General features: G+C 41.1%; 2 protein-coding genes across 5 annotated transcripts in view; both read right to left on the bottom strand.

Moving 5' to 3' along the window:
- The window catches only part of LOC109896104 (lysyl oxidase homolog 2B), a 48,183-nt gene extending 43,113 nt beyond the window's left edge, over positions 1-5,070 (bottom strand). The window contains exons 1-3 of the mRNA XM_020490346.2: positions 4,896-5,070; positions 2,004-2,405; positions 1,454-1,629 (exon numbers count right to left, since the gene is read on the bottom strand). Coding sequence (XP_020345935.1) covers positions 1,454-1,629; positions 2,004-2,364 — 537 coding nt within the window. The 5' untranslated portion in view covers positions 2,365-2,405; positions 4,896-5,070. The remainder of the gene's footprint in view (positions 1-1,453; positions 1,630-2,003; positions 2,406-4,895) is intronic.
- Positions 5,071-5,386: 316 nt separating this feature from the next.
- cyb561a3a (cytochrome b561 family, member A3a) lies at positions 5,387-19,687 on the bottom strand. Of its 4 annotated transcripts, XM_020490348.2 has the most exons (7): positions 19,514-19,687; positions 17,952-18,102; positions 17,035-17,242; positions 10,017-10,225; positions 9,676-9,830; positions 7,873-8,041; positions 5,387-7,547 (listed from the first exon to the last, which is right to left on the bottom strand). In XM_020490348.2, exons 2-7 carry the CDS (start codon positions 18,087-18,089, stop codon positions 7,524-7,526), a joined length of 903 nt encoding a protein of 300 aa, XP_020345937.1. In that variant the 5' UTR covers positions 18,090-18,102; positions 19,514-19,687; the 3' UTR covers positions 5,387-7,523. The 4 variants fall into 4 exon arrangements, with proteins under 4 accessions (XP_020345937.1, XP_020345942.1, XP_031685622.1 ...); XM_020490353.2 differs by lacking the exon at positions 17,952-18,102 and having other exon boundaries at positions 19,514-19,686; XM_031829762.1 differs by lacking the exon at positions 19,514-19,687 and having other exon boundaries at positions 17,952-19,438.
- Between the last annotated feature and the right edge of the window lie 297 nt (positions 19,688-19,984).

Below are 19,984 nucleotides of genomic sequence, written 5' to 3'. Positions count from 1 at the left end.
GAATGTGAAATGTCAGAATAATAGTAGAGATAATGATTTTTTTCAGCTTTTATTTCTTCCATCACATTCCCAGTGGGTCAGAAGTTTACATACACTAAAATAGTATTTGGTAGCATTGCCTTTAAATTGTTTAACTTGGGTCAAACGTTTCGGGTAGCCTTCTACAAGCTTCCCAGAATAAGTTGGGTGAATTTTGGCCCATTCCTCCTGACAGAGCTGGTGTAACTGAGTCAGGTTTGTAGGCATCCTTGCTCGCACACGCTTGTTGTCCTTAAGCCATTTTGCCACAATTTGGAAATATGCTTGTCCATTTGGAAGAACCATTTGCGACCAAGTTTTAGCTTCCTGACTGATGTCTTGAGATGCTACTTCAATATATCCACATAATTTTCTCCCTCATTTTGTTTCATCAAACCAGAGGACATTTCTCCAAAAAGTACGATCTTTGTCGCCATGTGCAGTTGCAAACCGTATTCTGGCTTTTTTATGGTGGTTTTCGAGCAGTGGCTTCTTCCTTGCTGAGCGGCCTTTCAGGTTATGTTGATCTAGGACTCGTTTTACTATGGATATAGATACTTCTGTACATGTTTCCTCCAGCATCTTCAGAAGGTCCTTTGCTGTTGTTCTGGGATTGATTTGCCCTTTTCTGACCCACTGGAATTGTAATACAGTGATACAGTGAATTGTCTGTAAACAATTGTTGGAAAAATTGCACAAAGTAGATGTCCTAGCCGAATTGCCAAAACTATAGTTTGTTAACAATACATTTTTGGAGTGGTTGAAAAATGACTTTTAATGACTCCAACCTAAGTGTATGTAAACTTCCGACTTCAACAACAACACCAGTGCCAATTTTTCTTCCAAACACCGGCTTATCACTTAAATAAGACATGAATGAACCCTTTAGGAGCCCAGTAGGTATGAGGTATGAGTTAGTAGATATGATTAGTTAGTTTGTTTCTGGTAGTCCAAGTTTCACTGAAAAATGTATTGTGGGCTTCTGCACTTTACTTTGAAGTCATCATTGGGTTCAAGCTGTGATTTTGGCTGGACACTTTTTTCGAAAGCCACGTGTACTACTTATGTCAAAAGGTGTGTCTGCACTCTGCACAGAACAGCTCAATAATAAAAAGACCAGCTGTGAGGGCCTTCTTGGATGAGGAGTCAAGAGCCAAATGTTCTGGAACATTGCAGTGCAAGAATCTCAGTCAACAACAATGTCAACCAAAGCCTCTTCAGGGCCATTTCCTGGACACAGATTAAGCCTAGTCCTAGAATTTTGTATTTTTATCACCCAACTTTTAACCTAAATCCAATGATGTCGTGGCATTTTTTGGTTGATTTCACATTGAATTCACGTTAGTTGACAACTCAACCAAATGTAAATCAAAAGTGGGTTTGTAGTGGGTTTGTAGTAGGTTTGTAGTGGGTTGGTAGTAGGCAGGTTGTTTACCTCCACATTATTGGCCATGGTGTTGATGAATTTAAATCCTGGAATCCTTTTGTCGCTGCACACCACGCCCACGTCCTCTGTGTGCTTGCAGTCGGAGACTCCGATCCCGTTGGACATGCACAGTGCCAGGGTCTTCTCTTTCCCAGTGCACTGGACATTGTCAAACCAGATGCGCCCTGAAAAAAAGCAGGATTCTCAACACATTGTAGATACATCAAGACCTCCGTAGGGAGGAATCTTTTTTCACCTGATCAGTGGTAGCTAGCGAGGCCAAACAGCCAAGCAAATTTGGCAAAGTGACTGGACACAGGCAGTAATTCTGCTGCTGAGTTGTACACTCACTCCCTTATCCCTAACGTATCTCCGCTATAGATGTGGATGATTTATTTTGGTGAAAGATGAGTCAGAATGTATTGTAAAAGCTTCACCGGAAAAATTGCTTAACATTGGCCAATAAAAAACATCCCTGAAAATAGAGTCAATTATTTCCCCTTTCCCTTATCATTACACACATGCATAATGGGTTGATGTGTAATAGCAGACATTTTACCTTCTCCTTTCCCATATTTAGAGGACGGAGACCAGGAGACAGCCTCCAGGTAGCCCAACTCCCTGCACACCACCTGGGCAGAGTGAATAGAGAAGTCATCATCACAGACCGTGCCCCACTCGCCATCATAGAAAACCTCCACGCGCCCCTCGTTGTGCTTGCGCTTATCCCCCGCCAAACGCAGCTGTATCCTGGGTGTGTCAGGTGGCAGCTCCGGGGCAGTGTACTGCTCCTGCTCTGGCTCTGGGTAGCCCTGTGGATAGCCGTGTGGGTAGCCTAATTGTTCATACTGGGCCCGACACAGCTTTAACAGGCCCAGCAGGATGGTGAAGCAGTAGGGGAGCGACCACGGGGCCAGCATGGTGGTGTCTGTCAAGTCAGACAGTAGACTGAAGAGGTTATCTGTGGGAAAGTAGAGAGTAGGAAAATAACATTACTCATAAAAATAAAAGAAATCCTTTGGCTACTTTGTCATGTTTTTTTACTGGGAGACTGGTGGTTGGAATTCAGCTAAAGAAGTACCCTACATTCAAAGTATTACAGTGACACTGATTGAGGCCATTATTAAGTGGAGGAACAGAGTTGTGGCATGATGTCATCATGAGGTATGAAGTCACAGAGAAAAACACTGATTTACAGCATGTCCTCACTCCTGCTCCGAGGTGCCCCTTGGAGCCTTGTGAGTCAGTAACAAAGAGCATTTAAACACACAAATGTACATCTGTAGATCACATAGCCTATCCTTAGACCTTAACAATAGTGTCTAAATCAAGTTATGGTCTTATAACCAGTATCAATTACATTCAAAGATATGTATGACAGATGGTTTTACTCAAACAGCATAACTCCTTTTAAGACTGCTGAAACATTTCACACAAAGCACTGAGCCAATTAACAATAAAGTGGCTTTCAAATTATGTAAACTAAAGGCTATGTCTGTCTGGAAGTTGAAGCTGGATCTTTCTATTTGCCAGCATCTTTCTTTTTCCCTCGCTGTGACGTGGCAGTTGGTTACACAAGTTACAAAACATAGATGTTACAAAATCAAGCCCAGCTGGCATTAAGCCCACCGGCTGTGCATCTCCCCACAACGGCACATAGGCGTCATAACCAGGCTGATGTTTTCTTTAAACCACATGGATAAAGATCCACACATGTGATCTGGAATATAGGATATTTGAACCGCTATCTTTCTTTAAACTCAATCCTGCTTCAGCACTCTAAGATTAAGATTTAGGGTCTCAAAGTAGAACACAGACAGTACAGAATCACAAAGTAGTTTGCAGAGCAAATATAAGGTAAAGATTCAAAAGTATAAGATGGACCACCCCATTAAATGGTGACCTCTTGGATCAAACAGAAGTCTCCTGGCAACAGCGAATCAAACAAGGTATTCAGGAAGCTCTGGCTCCCTTTGGTCTTAAGTAAAAACCAATATGTCCAGGCAGAGAAACTCAACACATCAGCATCTATCGACAAACTAGAACGCTTCTTTTACTGCTTTTAAAAAAGAAAGACATTAATTCCATGATGAGACATAGAAGAATGGCACACTTGTCTTTTCTATCTACTCATGTTTCACCGTGAGACAGCTAGACACATAACTACCACTGACTAGGGACAGCAGGGCATCTGGGTCAAAGGGAGGAGGTTCCGGGGTCAATATGTCAGGTCAGAACAAAGAGTTAGAGCCTTCCTAATATCTTGCTCAGACCGTTAGACTGTTTAGAACGAACTGGATCATTCTAGATAGAAGAAGTATGTCTTATCATGCATGGATGGCGATCGAATACTCTATAAATGCATTATACATATGCAGCTCATAGAAAGTGTTACCAAACCATCAACTTGAATAGTTATTTCACGGTTCCTTCTAGGTCAAGACAGTAAAGTAGAATCAAGTCAGAGAACTCCTGGCACATGCCGTCTTGATAAGGTGTTAGGCCACCACGAGCTGCCAGAACAGCTACAATGCTCCTTGGCATAGATTCTACAAGTGTCTGGAACTATTGGAGGGATGCGACACCATTCTTCCATGAGAAATTCCATAATTTGGGGTTTTAATGATGTGGAAAAATCTGTCTCAGGCGTGTTCAATTGGGTTGAGATCTGATGACTAACACACACACAAGTCACACACACACACACTTTAAACCCTCTATGGTCCTTTGAGACCCCTCTTTCAGAAACCACACCTGTGTGGAAGCACCTGCTTTTAATATGCTATGTATCCATTTACTCAAGTGTTTCCTTTATTTTAGCAATTACCTGTATATGACAGAGGAGCACATCCAGGTAACAATACACAATATAGCCATATAACATTCTCTGCAACCTAATTACATAGCTACTATAGGCTATAGAGACTGAAAGCACTCATCGTCATTGGCAAGAGTGAGAAATCAGCTTGCAATCATGAAGTCCACAAAAGCAAAACACATTTATCACCTCCTGTAGTCTACTGCATCTAAACTGTAGTTGAAAACACTGTGCACCCGGCATCAACATATCACAAACCCTACAACTATCCACACCTGGCATAATTTATATCAGAGATCCCACAATGATGACATCATCCTTGTTTGGGAACCATATAAAACAAACTGCGGTGAATTCCATCTCAGTAATATCCTACAATATTACAGGCAAATAGAAACTTCTATAAGAATTTGGTACAAATAAGACATACCGTTCAAGCAGATCAACATGAAATCAAACTGCATTTGGTTATATGTGGTGTGGCATATAAGGATACAGCTTAAACACCTAATTTTACATGACAATCTCAAAGACCAAATGTCAAACACATTTTTTTCCAATAATATCCTTAAATAATTGTTGAATTAACCAACTTTTCAAGTTATTTACAAATACTTTGAAAATAATTCTCACCACAGACGATTTTTAAAAAATCCTCTTGATCCTTTATTGAAACCTATAGATGGCTGTCTAATATCATGCCCAAGTCCCAAAATCGTCGCTTTACTCCCCAAAGATTGCTATGTGCCTTACGGATGTTTTACCCCGCTAAACTTTCACTCCCACATGCAATTTCAATGCCGCCTTCGACCAAATTACGCCTTGTGCAACTGCCCAGTAACGCCCACTGCTGAAATGACCTCATCGATGGCCCGAGCGCTGAAATTGGAATAGCCTGAATTCCTATGGATTTGGAGCGACACCGGGGACGCGATAGCATCGCAGAAGGGCAGCAAAAAATTATCCTAGGTCAATAGGGTCCGGTGCAGCTCAACAACCATCTTGCTTTTGTGCCACATTGGTAATTTCGGCACACAGAACCAAAAAGCACACCCTTGTCATGAATTGAGTGTATACATGTATGGTAACACTGACATTCAGAAAGCAAAGATCCACATACTTTCTTTTGTGATCAAATGTTTATTTTGTAATAATAGTCAGCAAACATGAATACATACAAAATGAAGCTACACCACCATCCCCCCATCCCAATCCCACCCCACCCAAGGACCAAATTAAATAACAGATCCACATACTTTGTGTAACATTTTGCTCTTGTATAGCCTAGCCTACTATATCTAAAATGTCTTGTAGACTATCAATTTAGTTTATTATTTATTTGCTCTCTACACTGAATCCTTGATACTGCTGCCACCATGTGAAAAACATATAGACCATTAATATTTGGGAATTTTTATTTAACAAGGTAAGTTAACCGAGAACACATTTTCATTTACAGCAAACACCTGGGGAGTAGTTACAGGGGAGAGGAGATGAATGAGCCAATTGTAAACTGGGGATGATTAGGTGACCATGATGGTATGTGGGCCAGATTGGGAATTTAGCCAGGACACCAGGGTTAACACCCCTACTCTTATGATATGATCCATGGGATCTTTAGTGACCACAGACACCCATTTAACAACCCATCCGAAAGACAGCACCCTACACAGGGCAATGTCCCCAATCACTGCCCTGGGACATTGGTATATATATATTTTTTTTTTTAACCAAAGGGTGCCTCCTACTGGCCCTCCAACACCACTCCCAGCAGCATCTGGTCTCCCTTCCAGGGACCAACCCTGCTTAGCTTCAGAAACAAGCCAGCAGTGGGATGCAGGGTGGTATGCTGCTGGCCATATAGGCCTAGCTGTAGCTTTCTCTACCCCATAAGAACACAACATATTGTTTGTGTGGCCAAACACTGAATGGTCAATATAAAGAATTTAAATGAGCATTGAACAGATTCCAAAATCCCAGACTGTAGCTTTAATGATGAGGCTACAGTCTAAATTGCATGCACAACAGGAATGGCAGTCACAAAGAACTGCTGAAATACCGTGTTATCTTTGAGTATATCATACTTTATTCATGATTTTATTCATAAAAAAAGAAGGCAGCGATGGAAAATCGACTATTTAATACATTTATAAAACGTATATCTTGATGGGACACATACTATTGCTTACAACACTGTCATGACCAGGGCCAGCAATTGTCTTTTGGGGGCCCTAAGCAAGATTTGCTTGGGGGGAGCTCCACCTCGTAGCCAAAAGATTACCGTGGCCCCATCTTGACAGCGGAGAGAAACATTTTTAAGTTTGAAAGTACATTTCATGCAATTCTACTCATTTTGCCATGGGACAGAGAGAAACATTTGCAGTTTACCAGCTGATTTTCAGCAATTTTACACATTTTGCCCTGACTTATGCCATGTTAAAGGGATATTTTGGGATTTTGACACCGAGGCCCTTTATCAACTTCCCCAGAGTCAGATGAACTTCTTGACACCATTTTAATGTCTCTGTGTGCGGTTTGAAGGAAGTTGCTAACTAGTGCTATTGCAATGTCTAACTAGCGTTAGCGCAATGACTGGAGGTCTATTGGTATCTGCTAGCATGCCAGCAGATAGCACAATAACTGGAAGTTTATGGGTAACGCTAGTTAGCATTGGCTTGCGAAACTACCTCTAGCCTGCCTCATACTGGACACAGAACCATAAAAATGGTATCCACAAGTTCATCTGACTCTGGATAAGTAGATAAAGGGCCTCATTGCCGAAATCCCGAAGTATCACTTCAATATGATATCTGAGTGAGAATGACTAACAATATCAATGTAAGCGCCCTGGAGTTCATGGCCCCTTGGCATGTGCCCTGCGTGACGAGTCAGTAATTTGGCCATGATTACTACAATGTTTAGATAGCTGGCTAGACTAACTTACCAATCAAAACATTTTTAGCTGACATTGGCTAATTCAGTGACTGTCAGTGTCTGATATAAGAGAAAAACTGCTGATGCAATAACACATTTTAAAATGGTACCTAGTGTGTTTTACTATATTAACTCTCAACAGTAAGTTCAGACCCCAAAGTGGCCAGGGGCCCTTATGCCCAGGGTTGGCCCTGGTCCTAGGACATTCAACATCATTATTTGCTTAAGGCAACTTTGGACCCAGCAGGGGCAGATAAACATTTCTGGATAGCTTGCGTAGTATGGTTAGCGGCTGAGAGCGGGTTTGAAGCCTCCTCATCTCTTCTATTAGCTGTCGTCTTGAAGCAGTGGCTGCATGTGGAAACATTAAAGTTTGTTAAAAACACAAAGGAGTTGAATACATCTGTGAATACACTTTCACCGAGTATGAATATAGTATTGAAAAAAAAGAAGCATTTTCAGATGTCATTCAAATAATGAATTTGTTTTAGACCAAACAGGGTTTATAACCATTTCACAACAAAAAAAATACAAACAGCTATGAAGATAATACAGCTCTATCTGCATACATAGTATGGGACAAATCTGTTCTGATTTTTAAACATCATATTCAGTGCTGCACTCGGTCAAGACATCTGACTTGGCAACATTACATCAGAAGGTTTGTTGCACTCACACTGTAGCCCAGGTCTTCGCTTCGAGGCTCTGGTCGCTGCCATTTCTGATTGGACAGAATCATCAGGACGACCAATCCAAAGGCTACAATCAAGACTCCTAATGAGTTGGCGACCAATGCCTCAGGTGGCAGGTTGCCATATGGCATTGTACCATTGGTGGTTCCTTTCCTGAAGAAAGAATCAACAACACTTTGTACACAGTTTGAATAATATTGTCCAACACAGGTTGATGTCCTTTTTGTCTTTAGCTATATTATGGAAATATGTGTATAAAGAGTACATTGTTTCCTACTCAATAAAAAAATATTAAATGTTTCCCAAACCTATTCCCTAGTACAATATTTCTCAATCCTGTTCCTTGGGATTCAAAGGGGTGCACATGTTAGTTTTTTCCCTAGCACTAACATACAGTGCATTTGGAAAGTATTCAGACCCGTTGACTTTTTCCACATTGGATTAAATTGTTTTTCCCCCTCATCAACCTACACACAATACCCCATAACGACAAAGCAAAAACAGGTTTTCAATTTTTTTTGCAATAGTATATATATATATATATATATATATATATATATATATATATATAATTTTTTTTTTTCAGAGACTGGGAGACTAGTCAGGATTGAGGGAAAGTTTAACAGAGCAAAGTACAGAGAGATCCCTGATTAAATCCTGATCCAGAGCGCTCAGGACCTCAGACTGGGAAAAAGGTTGATCTTCCAACAGGACAACAACCCTAAGCACACAGCCAAGACAATGCAGGAGTGGCTTCGGGGCAAGTCTCTGAATGTCCTTGAGTAGCCCAGCCAGAGCCCAGATTTGAACAAGACCTAACATCTCTGGAGAGACCTGAATATACCTGTGCAGCGTCGCTCCCCATCCAACCTGACAGAGCTTGAAAGGATCTGCAGAGACGAATGGGAGAACTCCCCAAATATAAGAATGATGGAGGCCACTGTGTTCTGGGGACCTTCAATGTTGAAGACATTTTTGGGGAGCCTTCCCCAGATCTGTGCCTCGACAAAATCCTGTCTTGGAGCTATACGGACACTTCCTTTGACCACATGGCTTGGTTTTTGCTCTGACATGAACTGTCAACTGTGGGTCCTTATATAGACAGGTGAGTGCCTTTCCAAATTATGTCCAATCAATTGAATTTAAAACAGCTGGACTCCAATCAAGTTATAGAAACATCTCAAGGATGATCAATGGAAACAGGATGCACCTAAGCTCAATTTCAAGTCTCATAGCAAAGGGTCTGAATAATTATGTAAATAAAGTATTTCAGTTTTTAATTTCTAATAAATTTGTAAAACATTCTAAGAACCTGTTTTCTACTTTGTGTGTAGAATAGAATAAGAATAAGTCTGTAAGGTAAAACGTGGGAAAAGTCAAGGGGTCTGAATACTTTCAGAATGCACTGTACATGATTGAAATCAAAGGCTTGAATGAAATGTTAGCACTTCCCCAAAAAATTTGAAACACTGCCCTAGTGTACTGCTTTTCACCTATGAGGCCTAGTCAAAAGTATTGCACTACACTCTTAGAAAAAAAGGAGCTATCTAGAACCTAAAAGGGTTCTTCGGCTGTCCCCATAGCATAACCCTTTTCAGTTCAAGGTAGAACACTTTTGGATTCCATGTTCATTTCAACAGAGGGTTCTACATGGAACCCAACAGGGTTCTACGTGGAACCAAAAAGGGTTATCCTATGGGGACAACCGAAGAACCCTTTTCGAACCCTTTTTTCTAAGAGTGTATAGTGAATAGGGTGCTATTTGAGATGCAGCCAATGTCTCTTACAGTGCAAAGAAGAGCTTCTCGTTGATCCCTGAAATGCAGGATACAATGCTGAGTATCAGTATGCAGCCTCCCATCCACACATGGGCAGGCTTAAGCAGCTTGCGGAATGACATGGGTGAGCAGGGTAGGAGGAAGCCAGCAAGGCCCATCACCCACTGAAAACAAAACATATGTCACCATCTCACAGACATAGAAAGTGGCATTACGATTTTAACAATCGCCATACATGCCAAGTACGACATAATACGTTTAGGCCATTATATGGCGTAATATGAGCTGACAATTGTTTTTAAGACAATGTCGTTTTAATTTGTGTGCTGGCAGTGGCAGATATACTAAACCTGAGTGGTGAAGAGTGCTGTAGTGCAAATGCCAATCCAGCTGTGCAAGGAGTAGAGGTTGGGAGTGCTGTTGGTGTGGTGGAAGTCAAACACAGCACAGAGGCCAAGGATGGAGCAGAGCAGGGCCAGGAGCATGACACCAGCATGCAGCAGTTTCCAGGGCAGCTTATTCTGCCCCCATGTGAGGGGAATGCGGTACAACACCGCTCCTAGAGATAAGACAGGTAAAGACACAAAAATGTAAAAAGGTCACCACTCACTTTACTTGGATATCTGCTGCAATTGAAGCTTTGTTTTAATTGTCTTTCTCTCTTGTATACAGTACACCAGGGCTATTCAACTATATTCGTACAGGGGCCAGATCTAAAATTGCAGGGGGGACATACATTTCCATAAGCAATTATTCTTTGGAAGAACTGTATAAACTGTATAAAAAAGCAACACACAAACACACCAATAAAGCACTTATCTTAAAATTGAATGTTGCTAAAGGTAATTATGAAAGAAGTGGAAGGCGCTCAACCAACTAAGTGGAGGTGCAACCAAAACATTTTACAATCACTGAAAAGGAAAAGCACAACTAGGGCTGTGGTGGTCACGAAATTTCATCAGCCTGTGATTGTCAAGCAAATAACTGTGGGTATCATGGTAATTGACAGTTAATTAACAAACACATTTCACATCTCAGGGCTTCCAAATATAGCCTACAAGACATTTTTTAAAGTCTAATAAACGAAATTTCATCAGCCTGTGATTGTCAAGCAAATAACTGTGGGTATCATGGTAATTGACAGTTAATTAACAAACACATTTCACATCTCAGGGCTTCCAAATATAGCCTACAAGACATTTTTTAAAGTCTAATAAATCCATGTAATATAGCCTACACCTTCACAATAATTCCATTATTTATTTTAGACAGGTCTAAAGACGCATGATTTTAAGAAAATGTAGTCTATTTCAGAAGAAAAGAACAGCATACTCTGAGTTTTCCTTATGTTAGGTCCTGATGTGGTTATGCCAAATGGTTGTGGGCTACACTAGTTCATTTAGAAGACAAGATTTCCTTAAAATTCCATTTCATTATCTTATAGTATGAAGAATACAATTGAACAAAGCTGAATAAAATATAAATATTTTCTCCAAACGATTTGAGGGAGTGCGCACATGCGGCTATTCTGCGTTGAGCGGTTAACAAATATATAGGTACCCCTTATATGCTACATTTAGAGTTATTAATGTAACTTTACTTGTTCTACAAACGTTGGGCTATATGTTTAGATGTTTTTATTCATTGTAAGGCTGCACGATGAGACGCTAATGATGATTTGAAAAAAGTAACTTGAAAGGCATAAGCTCTTTTTTGCGCAGGCTGTACACACTCCAACAGTCTCTCATTCACAATTTGACAAGCACTTGATAATGCATCGAATTTCATGGCGGCATCCCCTTTCTGGCCGTAATGCACTTTTGCGGCCTGGAGTGCGGAGTTGTGCCCTTCGCAATTCGAAGTGTCTCTCACTCACATGGCTCTCCATCACGTGATCCGGTCTTCACAGGCTACAAGTCAGAAACCTCCGGGATGCAACTGCGCAAATTCCTTATCCAATTCCGAGGTGCATATTGAAAGATATTGGAAGAAATGTCCACATTTACTTTTCATCAGCCAACAAGATGAGTAGGCCTAACGAACAGCAAAAGCACGAGCCTATGTCAATCTACTATCCCCCATCGTAGAGAATTTGACCTATTATATTATGTGCGAGAAATAAATATTCCAAACATAGTCTGGGACAGTTGTGGAATGAGATGGATCCCAAATTAATACAACAACTAGCATCAAAAAAAGTTTTATGCAATGTGGCTGACGCAACAGATCAGAACGTTTAGCTTAAAATGTTGATAAACTATTAGGTTATTTCTTCACAATATAAGCGCAGCAATAAGCACAAGGTAGTAGCTATAAGTGCAAATGTTCCATTAGTGGAAAACACCATTATCAAAAGTGACCACAAATATAATTATGCATGTAATGCTTGCATTATAAAGGTCATTTTTACGCTGAAAATTGTCTTCCTCAAACTTGAAACTGACACTGGAGGAGATGGCTGCCGTTTTACTGTCTCCTAACCAATTGTGCTATTGTGTGTGTTTTTTCGCGTTATTTGTAACTTATTTTGTACATACTGTTTCTGTCACCAGTCTCTTTTGGAATTACCTGGATGTCTGCATAAATTTGACATACAATTTGATCTGATCTTCATCTAAGTCACAACAATAGACAAACATAGCGTGCTTAAACTAATAACACACAAATTATTGTATTTTTCTTGTCTATATTGTATACATTGTTTAAACATTCACAGTGTAGGTTGGAAAAAGTATGTGAACACCTAGGCTAATGATTTCTCCAAAAGCTAATTGGAATCAGGAGTCCACTAACCTGGAGTCGAATCAATGAGACTAGATTGGAGATTTTGGTTATAGCTGCCCTGCCCCCAAAAAAGACTCACAAAATTTGCTATTCAAAGTTTGCTATTCACAAGAAGCATTGCGTGATGTGAACCATGCCTCGAACAAAAGACATCTCAGAAGACCTAATATTAAGAATTGCTGCCTTGCATAAAGCTGTAAAGGGTTACAAAAGTATCTCTAAAAGTCAGTCCACAGGAGAAATTTCAGCCCTGTTGCTACTGTCCCTAGGAGAGGCCGTCCTGCAAAGATGACTACAACAGCACAGCGCACAATGCTCAATGAGGTTAAGAAGAATCCTAGAGTGTCAGCTAAAGACTTACAGAAATCTCTGGAACATGCTAACATCTCTGTTGACGAGTCTACAATTCTGCTTACAAGCAAATTTAAAGCTGTAAGCACCAGAGAATAAGGTCAATAAATGAGTGGTCAGATGACGTAGATACTAAGATACAGGACTGTTTTGTAAGCACAGACTGGAATATGTTCTGGGATTCTTCCAGTGGCATTGAGGAGTACACCACATCAGTCACTGGCTTCATCAATAACTGCATCGATGACATCATCCCCACAGTGACTGTACGTACATACCCCAACCAAAATCCATGGATTACAGGCAACATTCGCACTGAGCTAAAGGGTAGAGCTGCCGCTTTCAAGGAGTGGGACTCTAACTCTGAAGCTTATGATGCTTATGATGCCCTCCGACGAACTATCAAACAGGCAAAGTGTCAATACAGGATTAAGATTGAATCGTATTACACCGGCTCTGACGCACGTTGGATGTGGCAGGGCTGGCAAACTATTCCAGACTACAAAGGGAAGCACAGCTGCGAGCTGCCCAGTGACACAAGCCTACCAGACGAGCTAAATTACTTCTATGCGCACTTCGAGGAGAGCAACACTGAAACATGCATGAGAGCATCAGCTGTTCCGGACAACTGTGTGATCACACTCTCCGTAGCCGACGTGAGTAATACCTTTAAACAGGTCAACATTCACAAGGCAGCAGGGCCAGACGGATTACTAGGATGTGTACTCCGAGCATGCACTGACCAACTGGCAAATGTCTTCACTGACATTTTCAATCTCTTCTTGACTGAGTCAGTAATACCAACATATTTCAAGCAGACCACCATAGTCCTTGTGCCCAAGAACACTAAGGTAACATGCATAGTGCCCTCAAAGCTCATCACTAAGCTCACAACAGCCTGATTACCGACCACGCTGAGACAGAGACCTGGCCGTGTAGTGCCAGGATAACAACCTCTTCCTCAATATGATCAGGACAAAGGAGATGATTGTGGACTAGAGGAAAAGGAGGACCGAGCACACCCCCATTCTCATCGACGGGGCTGTAGTGGAGCAGGTTGAGAGCTTCAATTTCCTTGGCGTCCACATCACCAACAAACTATCATGGTCCAAACACACCAAGACAGTTGTGAAGAGGGCACGACGAAGACTATTCAATCTCAGGAGTCTGAAAAGATTTGGCATTGGTCCTCAGATCCTCAAAAAAGTTCTACAGCTGCACCATCGAGAGCATCCTGACTGGTTGCGCCACTGCCTGGAATGACAACTGCTCGGCCTCCGACCACAAGGCACTACAGAGGGTAGTGCATACGGCCCAGTACATCGCTGGGTCCAAGCTTCCCGCCATCCAGGACCTCTATACCAGGCGGTGTCAGAGGAAGGCCCTAAAAATTGTCAAAGACTCCAGCCACCCTAGTCATAGACCGTTCTCTCTGCTACCGCATGGCAAGCGGTACCGGAGCGCCAAGTCTAGGTCCAAAAGGCTTCTAAACAGCTTCTACCTCCAAGACTCCTGAACAGGCAATCAAATGGCTACCCTGACTATTTGCATTGCCCCCCCCGCTACTCTCTGTTTATTATCTACGCATAGTCACTAACTCCACCGACATGTACATTTGACCTCAATTACCTCTACTAACTTGTGCCCCCGCACATTGACTCTGTACCAGTACCCTGTGTATATAGCCTCGCTAATGTTATTTTACTGCTGCTCTTTAATTATTTGTTATTTTACATTTTTTATTTAATCTTTTTTTTTTTTTTAACTGCATTGTTGGTTATGGGCTTGTAAGTAAGCATTCCACTGTAAGGTCTATTTGCCGCATGTGACAAATAAATACAAATTGATTTATAGTGGAGTGGTAACGCGCGTGCTAGCAGTTGCTCCCGACGCCACTTGGGTACACTGCAGCATACACCGAGAAGCTCTTGCTACCAAGGGAAAGCCTGACAGCTTGAAAGACGTTTTAGACACTACAGTGAAAATGGTTGACCTTGTTCAAGCAAGGCCCCTGAACTCTCGTGTATTTTCTGCACTATGCAATGACATGGGCAGCGACCATGTAACGCTTTTACAACATTCAGAAGTGCGCTAGTTATCAAGAGGCAAAGTATTGACACATTGTTTTTAATTGAAAGACGAGCTTTAAGTTTTGACCACCGCTTGCATGATGACAAGTTTCTCATACAACTGGCCTATCTGGGAGATGTTTTTTCTCACCTGAATGATCTGAATCTAGGATTACAGGGACTCTCAGCAACTATATTCAATGTGCGGGACAAAATTGAGGCTATGATTAAGAAGTTGGAGCTCTTCTCTGTCTGCATTAACAAGGACAACACACAGGTATTTCCATCATTGTATGATTTTTTGTGTGCAAATGAACTCAAGCTTATAGACAATGTCAAATGTGATATAGCAAAGCACCTGAGTGAGTTGGGTGCACAATTACGCAGGTACATTCCCTAAACTGATGACACCAACAACTGGATTCGTTATCCCTTTCATGCCCTGCCTCCAGTCCACTTACCGCTATCTGAACTAGAGAGCCTCATCGAAATTGCAACAAGCGGTTCTGTGAAAATGTAATATAATCAGAAGCCACTGCCAGATTTCTGTATCCTGCCTTGGCAAATCGCGCTGTTAAGACACTGATGCCCTTTGCAACCACGTACCTATGTGAGAGTGGATTGTCGGCCATCACTAGCATGAAAACTACATACAGGCACAGACTGTGTGTGGAAAATGATTTAAAACAGACTCTCCCCAATACAACCCAACATTGCAGAGTTATGTGCATCCTTTCAAGCATACCCTTCTCATTAACCTGTGGCGAGTTATTCACAATTTTCGATGAACAAATAAGGTTTTATATGTAAGATGGTTAAATAAAGAGCAAAATTATTTATTATTATTATATTATTATTTGTCACTTCCCACGACCCAGGTTGTGACAAAAACTCATACTCAATCTTATGTTTAATAAATGTATCATATAGTGTGTGTGTGGCAGGCTTACAATGACTGCAAAAAACAACATTTGAGAGTTTGATGGTATCCTCGTCTTTTTATTTACGGCCATCACTCTATTGAAATGTTGCGCAACATGAGCTCATGGGCTCTCATGAAGTGTTTGATGGGATTTTGATTAGAGGGACAATAGAGTGCTGAGTACCAGACCGTTAGCAAGTTTGGTAGGCTACTAATTACCAGCAGCAGCATTAGAGCTTGGAGAAGCCTAATAACCATGTCTAAATGGTCATGTGGAATTTGACTACCTTCATGACGCGTGACCGCCAGTGTGGCGGTAATACGGTCACCGCAACAGCACTAGGCACAATCCTCGTGCTCACCATTTTTTAAAACAACTATTAAAAGTAATTAGGTCATTTTAAAATGATCTGAAAACTATGCATCTCAATAAATAACACAAGGATGTGTCAAATCAGGTAATGCCAAATTCCAGTCTGAAGGAAGTATGCTTTGAATTAATTTCCCCCAGTCATTAGATGTTTTTCTGTCACGCTCCCTTCTAATGATTCCTTGTGAGCATCAGAGAGGGAAACAGAAGGCACGTATTTGTTCCTGAGAGTAGTAGCTTTTAGAAACGCCATATAGGCGCTAGACTGCAAAAATCACATTTTGGCACTGAATGTCAGATTTTGGCAAGGATTTTTTTGCAGATCTTTTATTAATGTTCAGAATTGATCAAAGGGCCAGTCTAAATGAATAAACGGCCCGGATCTGGCCCGCGGGCCGTTCTGGCCCGGCAGTTGAATATCCCTGCAGTACACTGTCAACGTGGTTAAGTTCTTGACATGCCTACGGTGCAAGGGAAAGACGAGAAGGGAGCAGCGAAGGAAGTTAAGGTGACTTTATTTAGCTTTCTATATGCCCGAAACACCAGCACAGAACATCTTCATATCCTACATAACATTATATATCCAAACATGAATCATTCGTTGCGATTGAAATGCTTTCAGTTCTTATTTCCAATTCATGTCTGAGACACATTCATCTGCATCAACATGGGAATGTGAAACCACTTGATTGTAGTTTCACTACAACTGACTAAGCCACTCACCTACATAACAAACCCCCATACATAACACAAACTATCCAAACCTGAGACAGTCATTGTAATTAAAAAAACATCAAGTTCTCATTTCAAAGGCTGAGACACATCTGCCTGCACCAAAGACTGGAAGTAAAAGCACTTCCTGAGACACTCACCATTGCCGTAGAGCACGACCAGACCTGTGACCATCAGGACAGGGTGCCAGTTAAACTGAAGAGCCGAGCCATCCCAGGCAAAGCCACCACGCCACTGGGAGTTCCAGATGGACACAAACACCACACAGGCGATCCCCAGGCACAGGCACAGCAGGTAGCAGAAGTAGAAAGACACAATGGATCTCATCCTGGTAGAACAATCTGCAAGCTAGTTTAAGAACACAAGAAAAAAATGGAAAGAAAGTTATTTAATGGAATTGCATAGTTACAGAAGTCTGGACATTTTCAGAGTAGGAATAAACCTCCACTCTGAGAGGTGTGAAGCAGGTCAAATGGACAATAATAAAAGCCTAGGCTATACAGTAAAAACATACGTACAGTTTGTCCTCACTATCTTGTCTCACCGTCAACACAAAATGAGCAAGATAAGACAACTAAAGTGTGATTCAGTTTATGTTCTACTTCTGTGTCTAGTGGCTTGAAAAATCCCTAAATGGTTTCTGACCAAATTCAGTTGGGTCTAAATACCTTAATGTGGCTCCTACGTATGATGCTGCATTCATAACCAAGTGGGGTGGTGGTAATTACCAGTTGTGAAGTCGTAAATATGAGTTGGAGGCATTCACATGCTTTGAACTCATTGAGAAAAGTCGATTGGCCAATGGCAAAAAAGCTGCGTCAACATTAACTAAGAGTACAGCTATCATGCAAGCAAACAAATTATAGTGTTCAAAAAAACATTAATAGATTGTTATAAATAATGTTTTGTTGTTGCATTTAACAGCCCAAAATACAGTTGAATGCCATTTTCTTAATATGTGACAGAGTTGGAGGACCGTTCAACTGGATTCTTCCCAGTTGTATGTGGTAAATACCACCTTCCCACTTGGTTATGAATGCAGCATTAGGCTACTCACAATGGCCCTTGATTTCAGTTCCTTTTTCATTGTGTCAACTGCTAACTCGCTTCCACATTCCATTGTCTCATTCCACTGGCTTAGGGGTAAGCACTCAGATGGTGTTGAACAGGTGTTAGGTGGGGTATAGTCATGCATGTGGTCAGGTGCCCTAAATGAAAATAGTAAGGTATCACACACAGATTTAGGTAGACATCGCATCATTGTATCTGTCCCATTATGGTGTCTGTGAGAGCACAGGCAGCGTCATTTAGGCCATCTGCAATTTGAAATACATTTCTAATACTTCTATAAGTTGGCAACAAGGGACTGGGTTCCCGGCCTAGAAGCACGGTTTCGACTGCTCATACAGTTTTGCTTCGATACGGCAGTTTAACCGACGCCCGGCCCAGAAAGACAATTTGCATAGACAGCAACATAGAGAAGTCATATTTGAACATTCCTAATCAGAAACTTTGGTCATCACCTTTGTTTACAAAACTTCAAATGAATTATTAAAATAATCGTCGCTGAGGCCTATTTTTTTTCCCATCACACACATATTAACATTTTATATTCATCCAATGTCTGCCATGTTTTTGGATGATGTCATTTCTGCTCTCTGTGCATACTGAGTGCTAGTGCGCATGTGAACCGGATGCAACCCAGATATAGACAGTCCATGAACGGACCGAGGTATAATTCATTATCATGAGTAGATTAACTTGAAAACAACGGTCAAACATATTGGACACAATCTCCAGTTCTTATTATATATCAGTGGTTGGCAAACAAACTGAAAAATTGCACACTTTGAACAGATATAATTCAAGGTTGGTGATTTACTGCCACCTGCAGTTATGGAATGTTTCCACATGCATATAATTCATTATCTGATCCATCCTGATGACATCATGTGATCCTTTCTTAACCCATAGGAAATCCCACCCAGTTGATTGCAACAAAATGGTTAAAGTCCTCAATGCTGCTGCCCATGCTAACACAAGCTTTAGGGCACTTAGAGTCCTTCATCTATCTCTATGGCATCACATCCATGATGCTTTGTGGGTAAATTGTGACGACTGACCTATAAATAATAAGTAGGCCTTGTTAGTTATTTATGATGCAAGGTTATTTGAAAATCAGTTATTCAGCAGTTGCATGCACTGTCGAACAAGCCCAGTGTCTATCCAAAATGGAACCACTTTTGACGAGAGACCGTACTTCCATTGAGTATGGATTATGTCTAAACAAAACTAAGGGCTTTTAACCCTGGGGATATCAAACAGGTCTCACAAGAAAAATGCTAGCTAGCTATGCACCGTCACCCTGAGATTGCCTACCTTAAGAATACAGTGAGAATATTGTATGCAACACAACCAGAAGCCACATATGATATAAATCATAGTACACATATCGGTAAAAACTAAAAACGGGAAATATTCCTTGGAAAAAAATGTCAATGACACATGCCACAAACTGAACAAAAATACATCCTAGCTAGCTAACAATGATGTTGTTGATTGACCCGAGTTCATGAGTACACGTAACGTTAGCTATAGTAAGTTTTCTTTAAGTTTTACCTAGCTCTAGGTAGGTAGGATACCTATCTTAAGATTCTTCCATATCAGCTTAGAACGAGATAATTAAATACTAACTATAATCATTGACAAATGTTGTAAAGTTTAGAAATACATTATATTCAATCAGCACAAAAACGGCTGCTGGTGTTTATTACAAGTCACATTTCCTTATTGACCTCGCAAGGCATGATGGGAAATGTATTATAGGCTACAAACGATAAACTGTGTGCCCGAACTGCCATAGTAGCCAACAACAACAGTGCCGTGTTGCATTGAACCTTTCTGTTGAAAATCTCTCTGTTGCTTGTATTATTGTAGTAGAGTTAAAACGGTTATTCCATCAAACTTCAAATTATTAGAATAGTACACAACGCAGAACAGATTAACCAGGTTGAGGGTCATGGCCAAAGCCCACCAACAGGAATATTCCAAGTTCAGACAGAAGGGGTGAGTCAGATCGCTATGATCGCC

Source organism: Oncorhynchus kisutch, linkage group LG8, assembly GCF_002021735.2.
Source record: "Oncorhynchus kisutch isolate 150728-3 linkage group LG8, Okis_V2, whole genome shotgun sequence".
Taxonomy (NCBI): Eukaryota; Metazoa; Chordata; class Actinopteri; order Salmoniformes; family Salmonidae; genus Oncorhynchus; species Oncorhynchus kisutch.
This window is presented reverse-complemented; position numbering and strand designations above follow the sequence as displayed.